The 12,690-nt window shown below is 41.3% G+C and overlaps 1 protein-coding gene across 1 annotated transcript in view; it reads left to right on the top strand.

Annotated features, from left to right (window-relative positions):
- LOC117452870 (actin filament-associated protein 1-like 2) overlaps positions 1-12,690 on the top strand; it is a 44,395-nt gene that overhangs the window by 12,890 nt on the left and 18,815 nt on the right. The window contains exons 3-7 of the mRNA XM_034091667.2: positions 1,949-2,008; positions 2,139-2,200; positions 9,043-9,151; positions 9,252-9,469; positions 10,920-11,099. Coding sequence (XP_033947558.1) covers positions 1,949-2,008; positions 2,139-2,200; positions 9,043-9,151; positions 9,252-9,469; positions 10,920-11,099 — 629 coding nt within the window. The remainder of the gene's footprint in view (positions 1-1,948; positions 2,009-2,138; positions 2,201-9,042; positions 9,152-9,251; positions 9,470-10,919; positions 11,100-12,690) is intronic.

The raw sequence follows: 12,690 nt of genomic DNA, 5'->3' as shown, positions 1-12,690 counted from the left end.
GAGCTTGAGGACTATCACGGGGTTTGTCAAGAGCACATGGTGTAGTCCAAACGATAGCTGGGGATTCTGGGTAGTGTAGTGTCTTCTGCCATCCTTTACTCCTGGGAATGGACGCTCACATTACCTTTAAGGGCAGCCGACATAAACGAATGCCGTGCTTCCATGAGCGTCAAATCCCGACGCAGATGGGAATACATTGCAATCAGTTGAAAGCTATTTGCGTCCCTTTATGACGCTGAAGGAGCCTAGGAGCGTCACAATTGGACGCCACGGACACTGACCAAACGTCGCTATTGGACGCTTAGGGAGTGAGAGTGTGTTGGCCCATACCATAACCCCACCACCCCCATGGGCCACTCGATTCACAACATTACCCTAACCCTAACCCTACCCCTACCCCTACCCCTCACACCAGATACTGCCTGGTTTTCGGACCCCCCCAGACCCCCCCAATAAAGCAAAAATGCACGTTTCAAAGTGGCCTTTTATTGTGGCCAGCCTAAGGCACACCTGTGCAATAACCATGCTGTCTAATCAGCATCTTGATATGCCACACCTGTGAGGTGGGATGGATTATCTCGGCAAAGGAGAAGTGCTCACTATCACAGATTTTTTCAGATTTGTGAACAATATTTGAGAGAAATGGTTATTTTGTGTATATAGAAAATGTTTTAGATCTTTGAGTTCATCTCATGAAAAATGGGAGCAAAAACAAAAGTGTTGCGTTTATATTTTTGTTCATTGTATGTTAAATACATGGTTTATACATGTAATTACTGGGGTTCCATTTCTTCTGATTACCTAATTTGGGCGTGCACATTTGCACATTTTCTCATGAAAAATGGGGGAAAAAACAAAAGTGTTGCGTTTATATTTTTGTTCAGTGTATGTGATGAAAAATAGCTGAAGGATATCTGGTGAAAGCTTATAGAAATTAAGGTATTTTGCCGCTGCTATCAACGCCATCCTCCAAAAATGGCCGCAGTGCCGGTTCCCTTTCTAGTAACCTTCTATCAGTACTACCGCTACTAAAACTATTATTACCACCACTACTACTACTACTTCTACTCAAAACTATATAAGGCGCTTTCACACCGCAGTACTTTTCCCACAAAGGTTCATGAGAACTCTTTAGTTCAGATTGCGTTCACACGGTTCACACCCTATGGTTCACACCGGAATACGTCCCTTGGGGAAGATTAGGCAAATGAAGCCGCTGACGTCACTTCTTCTTCTTCTGCTTTGGGTTTACTGGCAGGCCGCAAACCACTTCACGGCGTATACTGCCACCCGAAGTCCCCGGCCGGAAGTCCCCGGAGTTGGGGACTGGCTTCAGTAGAAGTTGCCATAAGTTAGTCTCTCTGCGTTTGTGCGCTGGGCTAATGCTAATAATGCTAATGCGAGGATAATAAAATGGCGGCCTCACAAAACTTTTTGGGAGTTTTACGGGGCGTGGTTTGCATTCCGCCCAGCCAATCAGAAATAGGAACCTTTTTCTCCCATGAAAGTCCCTGCTCTCTAGCAGGGACGGACGGAAACGGGGGTAGGCCTACAAAGGTTCTCATTAACTCATTTTAGTTCCGGATTTTTTTGGTGTGAACGCAACATTTCGGAACTATATCGGAACTAAAGTGGGAAAAGTACTGCGGTGTGAACGCGCCTCTTGTTACAGTAGTAGTATCAGCAAGAATGATATACACTACTAAAGAATGTTGACAATATTTTCAATTGAAGGCTTTCAGAGTGACTGAAAGAAGTCAAATTGGCCATTTGTTTGCTAAATATAGAACATTTCAGTCAAAGTCCTGAAGAGAATTGTAATGTGTGCAGTGAAGTTGAAGTGGCGGTTGGAGTGTAAGATCTAGAAAGCAGTTTAACTGATAAAATGATCATATTCAGTTGTAGCACATCTTAGGTTTGCTGATGGATGTGTTTGTTGTGTTTCCAGTGGAAGACACTGAGTACATGATCATGAGCTGTCCATCATCATCAGACACTGCTGGATCAGGTAACACTGAGTTTAAAATCAGGACATGTCCACTCAAGTTTAAAACTGAATTACAAAGAGAATCATTAACAATTATTTTAATAGATATTTGAAACCTTTTTTAAACAGGTGTATTTATTTTTCTGTGCAGAGGGCGTCCAGGGTCCTGAGCTGCTCCTAAATCACGACTTACCGTTGTGGTTGGCAAACTTGGTAAGTCACCTGACCCCGGATTCCTCACTTTTTCTCCCTCAATGCATGCTGGGATTGACCAGCATGGAAAATCTACTGTTTTGCCTTCATCACTGCCTTGTGTTTACCATCTTCTGAACATGTTGTCATCTTCTGATGATGTCTAATCTGAGATCAACTCTTGTCTAACGGACAGTCTTTGCACAATGGCCAATCAGCATGGGTATGTGCATAGGCGGCGCGTGAGGCTCAGGTTTGGGATGGCTAAATCACTTTTTTTTACCTGCCGCTGCCCGCCTCCGGCGTCTAAAGAAAAGAGATCAACTCAGTGAAAGCACTGCCTGCTGACCAATCAGAGCTCAGTGTGCGGAGTTTAAATCTATCAAGTCATATTACAGGATAAAGGAAATACAGTTTAAACTGCTGTATGCAGAGAAGACGCCGACGTGTCGCACTTATCATTCATATCACATTCAATCAGATCATCGATCATATAATATCATAGCCTATATTATCTCCTTATCTGAGTCAGCTGAGCCGTATCTGGCCGTGCAACACTCAGTGTCACATACTGTATGCAGAAGCATTATTTTAAGCATCACATTAGGTTGACGAAACACTCAACTAAAATGTAATTAAAGTCAGATCCACTCGTGTTTTAGACGGGGCAGTGATATCATAAAACTGTTACGCTTTCAAACACTCGGTAGTTTATTTATTTTTTAACCAGTTGTTCTGTATTCACCTCGCAGGTGGCTTGTATCCTGGATTATTATGTTTAAGTCATGGATGACTAATATTAGACAAATATGAACTTTAAAGTTCATATTTGTCTAATATTAGTTTACTTTTCATTAATGAAGTATGACGCTGTGCTGTCAGTACACTTGTCCCTGTTTGTGATTGGTCAAATGTTGCTAACCCCACCCCTTTCACGTGAACGCGCTCTCAGCTGAGAGAAGCCCTGGCTTGATTTAGATATTAACCAGCGTCGAGATCTCGTTTGTTAGGGTTAGTTTAGATAACTCAAACATATCCAGGGTTTGAACTGGCTTCGTAGTACAGGGCACAGGTGGCTGCATAGCAGTGCTAATGTCAAAGACACAAACATTATATTTTTATTTTACCAGGATGCAGTGACACACATATTTGGGAAGGCTTAGCCTTCCCTAGCCTACAGCACCCGCCGCCCCTGGGTATGTGCAACTTTGCTTGATGGCAATGCACTACTTGTATTCTGTCTTTCAAGTTGTTCATTAGGTCTTCAGGGTTATAGATACAGTGTGTAAGATGTGCCTACATTTAAACAGAAAACCTAAACAAATATTTTTGTTTGCACCAACCAGTAATACCTTATCCTAACCTGTTACTTTGAATTAGTTGAAAAGGGTTTTTTCTGCTTTATCATAATTAATTCAGTTCAAAATATGTTGAATAAATCAATTAAAGATGCAATGGGTTAGTTATGCAGCGATATTTTGGTTAAAAACATTTGAAAATAATTGTATCAACACAAGGAACAGATCCCCAGATTTCATTAGGGATTTTGATCGTTTGGATTCAATCAAAAGAGACAGAAACTAGAATATAACGGGACCAACACCTCGTCCTCAACGTCCGCAGGAGGCTATATAGTCAAGGTCAAGTAACAAATGTGACAACATATTAAGGTGGAACACGAAAACCAGTTTACTGGGTCAAAGTCATATGTTGTTGGCCAAGGTTTAGATTTGACGTGATGGGAGTGCGAACCAGTTTGCTCTAAAATGAATACCTTACCCTGAACTTTCACCACTTGGGAAGCTAGATAAAGTTGAAAAGGGGTCTTTCTTTACGATAATGGAGGATTTGGAGCTTACCATCTGTTTAATAAATCCATAAAAGGTGCAAGCATCAAACACTACACTGAATTAGAGAACTGCAAAAGGTCAAAAGAAAAAAACACAAAAACAAATAACGCCTGCTGAGCAGAAATTGTATGTTTTACATTGCTATTATATTTACAAAAACAGGCAATATAACCCTACGATCTATATTTCCTTGATTTTACTGATTTACTAAAGTAAAAGACCTGAATACTTCCTCCTTGCTGATTCTCTTCACAGGGTTGTTTTTTACTGTCTTGCACTTCTTGTCATAATTATGGCTTCCCCTGAGGTCAAAGAAAAAAGGGAATTTATTTTAGATAACAGAAACAGGAGGCTAGTCTGTGATGTGGGTCAGTAATGACAGACTGAGTCCTCCTGAGGTTTGGGAGGAGAAGGCAGGGTTGTGTGTGGTTGTGTATGTGTGTTTGTGTACATGGTTGTGTATACGTGTGTGTGCCTGTGGTTGTGTGTCTATGTGTCTGTGCTTGCGGGCGTGTGTGTGTGTGTGTGTGCATATGTTGCAGGGAGTGCCAGGATGTTCAGTGTTTACATATGAGGCCATCTCCCCTCTATCTGTCCTCCTATTGGCTGAGGGAGGAAGTGGTCACTGATGGCGGCTGATTAGCATCTGGTCTACGTGATGGATGGCCAGAACACACACAAACACTAACTCCATCTCCTGGGAAATGTTGTCATATGCAACTCATTTACAACCATTATTTAGCCATTTAGCTTCAGTTCACTTTATGAGAGTGATGTTCAGCAAGGAAAAGGACACAAAGGTGTAGAAGTGTTGATGTTCATGTGTACTGTATAATACTGATATTTTGCCATGGGTATAGTGTCTCCTACTCTTTTATTTTGGTTGTGTAATTTTACTCTGATGGTCCCACAGAGGCTTAAACCCCAACATGGATGTATTAAGAAAGCCGTTTACAGCTTTGTTGCCAGGTTTTCCCACAAATCCATAGATTTGTCTTCTCGGGAATTGTACGTTAAAGGTCCCCTAATATGCAAAATGTAATTTTTATATAGAAATATGTGTCAGGAGACTCAAATAATTGTCAGAAATTAAAAACCCTCTCTCTTTTCCTCCGTACTCAAATCTCTAAAAAAGTGGGTACAACAGAGCTGATCCAGATTTGCCTCCGATATCACGTAGATTACGTCATATCGGAAATTTGCACCCACGGCACTATCAGAAACGTTGCTATCAGAAACAATGCGTGATGTGTTTTGGACGTAATATGGTCTGTGTTTACATTAGCAAGCATCGCTAACACTCAGAGCTAACCTGTACTGGAGAGAGTATGTGTAAAAAAGCAGGAAATAAAAAAAGGAACTCACCTTGTCGTAAACCCGCAAAAGAAAAAGCATTTGAGCTCCATACTGTTTCAGAAATAATCCTTGATGTGGTTTAGAACATAATATGGTGTTTCATCGCGGCAGCATTTAGCTGAGAATCTGGGTAAAATTCTCCTGAATGAGCTCTTTTTTTAAAGCTACGGACCCAGAATCAGCACTTCTCTAACAGGGCTGAAATAAAGGGGTATGAGGGATGGCTAGAATGGATGATCTGTTTGGTATTTTCAGCAAAACACATCATGGACATGTGTTTCATATATCTGAGACCTATAATATATACCTCAAAATAGTACAATAGGAGACCTTTAATACTGCAGGTATAAGTTGAGCAAAACACATTTTTCTTTTGTGCACATATGTTTCCGGTCTATGTTTTTGTGAACAGTACACATCACATGGAATATGATCTCATCAACTTAGATTTGGGTCATTTCGTATTGTCAGAAACAGGTCGGACAGTTTGCAGTGCGGCTTCAGTCCGAGCAGTCCTATCAGAGTTCAAACAGCTAACAATTCTGGTCTGACGGGAGACTTTAGTGGCCTCCATGTGTTCCTCCTAAAAACTTACTAATTTGTAAAAGGTTCGGGGACTCTCTGCATCATGTTTACAATAATAGCTTTGTGGTAGGTTTAGTGAGCCATGGCTAATATAACCAATTTAGGTGGGAAGCAGGAAGTAAAGGCTGGTCTTTGGTGGCTGGTCTCTTGTCTATTTGTTGCTTCCATAACTATGTCACCTGACCTGACATCCTCATTTTTTCCAAATGGACAAGTCAAGCAGGGCCGTCCCTGGCCAACTTGAGGCCCCACGCAAAGTTAGATGATGAGGGGTCGACGGGGGGGACGGGGGGGGTGCTAGTGGAGTCTGAAGGGACGAGACAATCCTTAGCTTTCTGCTGAATTATCTAGTCTCCTACATGAGAGAAACAAGGCATGGGCAAAGGCTAGGAAATCAGGCTCAGAGGTAGAATGGCTGCGTTTTAGGCAGCTAAGAAATAGCTTCACTTCACAAGTCAAAAGTGCTAAATCTAAGTATTATCTGTCAGTAACCACAAAGAACCTGAACAACCCTGGAAAATTCTGGAAATCCATAAAATCGATATCCACCGGTGATATCCGTAATGAGCTACCTCCGTGCCTTACCACAGCATCTGGCTCTATATCGGACAGGGCTACTATGTTAAATTGTTTTAATGAGCATTTTGTGTCCTGTGGCTCTCTGTTTCTAATTCTGCTTCTGTGAACACCACAGTCGGTGACTCAGAACAATGTGGTCTGGAAAACCCTTTCAGTTTTACTCCTTTTACTGTTGTTGTTGTTGTTGTTGTTCGTGAAGTCTTAACCAAGCTAGATCCTAAAAAGCCGGCTGGTCCGGACAACTTAGAACCTTTCTTTTTAAAGATAGCTGCAGATTTTATTGCTCCACCTCTTACTACTCTTTTTAACACCTCCCTCAGCACGAACAAAATCCCAAAAGTATGGAAGTCTGCTTATGTCTTGCCTTTACTAAAAGGAGGGGAGGCCACCTTATTAAACAATTATAGACCCATCTCTAAATTGTCAGTTCTGGCTAAGGTTCTTGAACGCTTAGTGAGTGAACAAGTAAAGGAGTTTTTATGTACAAATGATATCCTGTCTAAACATCAGTCAGGATTCAGAAAGCAACACAGCACCATCACTGCCACAATGAAAGTGGTGAATGATGTGGCGAGTATTTTAGATAATAAGCAGAGTTGTGCAGCTCTATTTATTGACCTTTCCAAAGCGTTTGACACCGTCGATCATCGCATTTTGAAGCAGAGGCTGGCCAGTATTGGTATATCCAGCCATGCAGTGGGGTGGTTTGTGAACTACCTCTCTGAAAGGTCCCAATGTGTTCAGTTTGATGGGCTGTCTTCTGAGTGGTTAAACATCACTAATGGTGTACCACAAGGTTCAGTTTTAGGTCCGCTATTATTCTCAATCTATATTAATAGTTTAGGTGAAAATGTCGAAGGAGCAACCTTACATTTTTATGCGGACGATACCGTTATGTACTGTGCAGGTCCCTCGATTAACGAGGCTGTTGTTAAATTACAGGCTGTTTTTAACATTATTCAGGCTCAGCTCTCTGAGCTTAAGCTTCTTTTAAATGTGGATAAAACTAAGGTAATGCTCTTTTCTAAAGCTAAAGCTAAAAATACACCAGAGACTGCTTTGGATATTGTAACTACGCAAGGAATACAACTTGAAGTGGTTACCTGTTACACATACCTAGGGTATCTGGCTTGATGATTGTCTCTCTTTTAAATTTCATGTAAATAACCTGCTTAAAAAGCTGAGGGTTAGGCTAGGTTTCTTTTACAGAAATAAGTCCTGTTTCTCGCTTGAGGCCAGGAAAAGGCTAGTGACCTTTTGACCTGTGCTGGACTATGGTGATTTGTTATATATGAATGCACCTGCCAATTGCCTGAGCAAGTTAGATGCTGCGTATCACAGTGCACTGAGATTTGTGACAAATTGTAAAGCACTTACGCATCACTGTACTCTGTATACCAAGGCGGTTTTGCCATCACTTCCTGTACGGAGGCTCAGTCACTGGTACTTTTTCATTTACAAAGCCATGTTGGATAAACTACCATCTTATATCTGCTCCCTGATCTCTCTGCGAATTGAAAGTACTTATTGCCTGAGATCGCATGCTGTGGTTTTATTAAATGTGCCAAGTGCTAGGACTGTCTTAGGGAAGAAAGCTTTTAGATGTGCAGCTCCACTAACATGGAACAGTCTGCAAAAAGAATGGAACATTACCAAGCTGGTACCACTACATGTTTTTAAAGCTCGGTTGGATGCTACAAAATCAGATGCTGTTGGTTCCTGTACATGTGGTTAGATATGTAAATTGTAATCCCTGTACATTTTGCTGTATGATGTCCTATTGTTGTTCTGTTGTTTATGTTTTTATTTCTTCTTGTGGAACCTACTGCTGCAGGTCTCCCTTGAAAAAGAGATCATTGATCTCAATGGGATTTTACCTGGATAAATAAAGCTTTTGAATTGAATTGAATTGAAACCGTGCCGCGCCACACTAATTGCGCTGCATAAGCCGATAGGTGTGCCGCTTTTGCGGTACAGTTGAGGCCCCCTCCGCGAGGTGAGGCCCCACGCAGTCTGCGTGATCTGACTGTAGGGAGGGGCGGCCCTGAAGTCAAGTCAATCTTATTTATATAGCCCAATATCACAAATTAGAAAAACGTACCAATCAGTCGACACTAATCCGATCCAAAAAAGAAAAACATTGGAAATCAATATAGGAAAAAAAGAAATGTTCAAAGAATACCGATGTCTTAATAATGCTTATGTTGGCGTTCAATCTGTACACTACAGTATCTGCCCATTTTTGCTTGAATGTTAAACGGAAGGTTAAGTGATCAAGATAATATGAATGAATTTAGGAATTAAATTGGATTTGGCCTAATGAAACCCAAGTATGTTTATTTGCTAGATTCAGTTCAGACTAACAATAAAAGACACACAACAATAAGTACAAAATACACTTTGGTTTGACATAGCAGGAATTTCTTGTCAAAGTCGATACGTGCTGATTCTATTGAATATATAGATGATAAGCAATCTGACCCATCCATCCAGGGCCTTGTGGTGCCACCCGTTCCTCCAGGGGGTCCAGGAGGTGATGAAGATGAAGATACCTACGAGGAGGCAGAACCTTACTTGCCCAACACAACCACATCTAACACTGGTATCTACAAACACATGAACTGAAACGTTGACAGTTTTTTCTGTGCACACAAAGAAACGTGTTTTAAAAACTTTGTAAAACATCTCCATCCCTGTTTCAGATAACGCAGAGTCAGACAGTAGTCACTATGAGTCATACGGGGAGGAAGATGATGATGATGAGCCTGTGAAGGACCGAGCTCACTACATCCACTGGAGCGCCTCCCAGCCCTGCCTACGCCCCGTCCCAGAGTCCCGCCTCTGTGGTTACCTGTGGAAGAGGAAATGGCTCGGACAGTGGACCAAACAGCTGTTCATCATCCGGAGCGACGTGCTGCTGGTGAGAAGCCAAACCATTTCCAGTTACTAAAGCCCAAGTTTATATCCAGAGGTGAAAGAAGTACACTGAAAAAGTTAAACAATGACTTTAATTAAATGTATTTTGTCAACAAATTTCACATAACTGTATTCGGTAAATTGAAAGCAATAATATTAAGTTGAACCAAATATTTTTTTATTTAAACTTAATATTATTACTTTCAACTAACCTAATACATTTAATTAAAGTCAACGTTTTAGTTGGTCAGTGTATATTCATAACTGTTGCAAGTAGCGATACCACGTGGTTAAACTATTGTAAGAAGAAGAAGTATAAAGGATGGAAAATGTACTTAAAGGACCAAAATAAAAAACGACTTATTATATATTATATGAAAAAAGTGTACATCATAGTATTGGATATACTGTATTTATTGATGCATTAATCACTTGATGGTAAAGGTGGAGCTATTCGTTGTAACGTTAGATGGGTAGATTTATTTAATAATATATAATCAAATCTTACTTAATTATATTTGATATATTGTAAAGAAGTCAAAGTGCACAATGTTGGGAGTAGAGGTATAAACATAAACATTGAATACTCAATAAGAATACAAGAGTCTCAAACATTTTCTAGTAGTGTACTGACTTCCCATCACTAAGTATTATAATTTTAGGATAGTTTACTTCACCTACATTTATATTTGTTACTTTACAAATGAAACATTGTATACATTCAAAACACATGAAAGTCATAAGCCTTCAACGTAATCAGCTGATTACTACTTGAATCATTGTTTTCATACAATTATTGGACTAACTATTCAGCAGATTAATCAATAATAATAAAATAAATCATAGTTAAAGGTTCAAAATGTGCTCCACATAAACCAACTATTAAATAACAGCCTGCTTTAACATTGATGCATGATGCTCCTAGTTTTCCAACTATTGGAGTCTTATAAGTAGTTGACTCATAGTCTAAAATCAGTTTGATTTCAATCATTGTTTCAGTGAAGCTAGTGAGTAAGAAACTCGGCCTAGGAATTCTTTTTAGTACCGTCTAATTTGTAAATCCGACTTCTTGTTGATGCAGCACATGTCCTCTGAAGTGGCGCACAACTGTCCTCTGGAAAACAGCTGTTGAATTTCCTGAGAAAGTCCAAGGATATTTTTACCCACTTTTTTCAAATGGGAAATGTAGTAAATGTACAAACTTTGACAAAACATCTAATAAAAGAAAATACTCTGCTCATTTTGAACCAACTCCTTGTCAGACTTACCATGCTCTGATATTGTGCGAGACACAATACGCAAAAAATACTGTACACTGTATTATGTCTTCGCAGTTCCTTGTCATAGATCATTTTGTGTGTGTGTGTGTGTGTGTGTGTGTGTGTGTGTGTGTGTGTGTGTGTGTGTGTGTGTGTGTGTGTGTGTGTGTGTGTGTGTGTGTGTGTGTGTGTCAGTGTTATAAGTGTGCCCAGGACCTGCTGCCTCAGCTGGAGTTGAGTCTGCGTGGCTGTCAGCTGGTCTACAAGTCGAAGAGCAGCCGGAAGATCCAGCACCAGCTCAAGCTGCTGCTGCTGGGCTCAGAGAGCCTGGTGCTGGGCTACAGCAGCTTCCAGCAGGCCGCCGAGTGGAGGAAGGTAGGCCATCACCAACGTTAGCACCACAAGGGCTCTGTTGACAGAATTGATATTTGGAATAAAAGATCGTCTTAAACACACGTGCAAGATACTTACATGTTTCTTTCAGCAGGTTAATCTCCACTGATCAACACCACTTTAGGATTTTGAACTACATTACTGTCCCATAGCTACACGTCACCACCGCTAAGCTAAGGCGGTTAATGTTTGGCGCAATGACGTTTACTAGTAGTGATGAGAATTACGGGAGTCGGATCTTATGGCTCCGGTCCTTTCCGAGAGCCGTTCAAAAAAGCCGTTTTTAAGGGGGCGGGGTTAATAGGTTTATCTGCGAAATAATCACCATGATAATGATTGACTGTATTGCCAGAAATCTACTTTTTCTCACAGAATAATGTATAACTTGCTACATGTCTCAGCCAGTCAAACTATTGCTCAAGCAGCATGCGTTATGCCATCATCTATATCTATGGCACATTTGCCTTCAGGAAAGCAAGTTCCTTTAAAGGTCCCATGTCATGGCCATTTCTACTGATCATAAGCATTGTTGAGGTCTACTAGAATAGATTTATATCGTGCAATGTTCCAAACTCACATTGGTTTCTCATACAGCATCTCTGTATAGTGTGTGTATTCACTCTCTGTCCTAAACGGCTTGTTGGAGCTCCTGCCCCCCCCCCCCCCCCTCCCTATGAGCCCAGTGTGCTCTGATTGGTCGGGATGTTGCGAGGCTCGCTGCTCACTGAGCTGGCTTACTGGTGTGGTTTCCGGGTCGGCGATACAGCGAGACAGCGAGACAGCGTGAAACTCATCCTGAGCACACACCCACTCACAGCCGAAGTAAAAACAATAAGTGTGGCTTGGTATTGAGTCAGAAAAAGGTTTATAACGCTGTGAGAATGGGTCTGCGGAGAGCATTTCTCTGCGGTCCCAACTCGTCTATTACCAACCAGGGAGCTCTATGCAAGTCAATGGGACTCCCTGTTAGTTGAAAATGTACGCTAAAGGTCCCCCCACTGTGTTTGATAGTGACGCCAAGGGATCCTGGTGTGTGTGAGGAGCTCCGCGGATTGGTCCATTTTGGTTCCCGAAAGAAACAAATGGAAAAAGAGAAATGTCCAACGAGGCGTTCTGGGGCAGCACAGACAGGTCTTCTCTGTGTTAGAGTTTTACTCGCTACAGGGTGCACTTTGAGGGTTTGTGACTCTGCAGACCGTTTACATGCAGAACAAGCTACATAACACACAAGAAGACGGGTGATAACCGGAACAGCATGACATGGGACCTTTAAAGGCGAGTGGATTTATGGCAGTGAACCAACGATAAAAAGAACGGCTCTCACCAAGTACGACTCGGTTCCCTTCGTTCGTACCAAAGACCGTTCAAAAGAATCGGATCGTTCGCGAACGTAACATCACTATTTATTTACTAGTCTCACTAAGTCACTTGTTAGCAACCGCCGTTTTCAAGAAACATATAAGTTTCAGATGTGGTAAACTGCTAACTCATTTCTGGGTTTTAAGACTCATTCCTGCACCGCTCTATTAACAGCTGCTGCTGGATAGTGATTATGTAAATGTATTAGTTACTG

This window comes from Pseudochaenichthys georgianus, chromosome 9 (genome assembly GCF_902827115.2).
Source record: "Pseudochaenichthys georgianus chromosome 9, fPseGeo1.2, whole genome shotgun sequence".
NCBI lineage: Eukaryota > Metazoa > Chordata > Actinopteri > Perciformes > Channichthyidae > Pseudochaenichthys > Pseudochaenichthys georgianus.
This window is presented reverse-complemented; position numbering and strand designations above follow the sequence as displayed.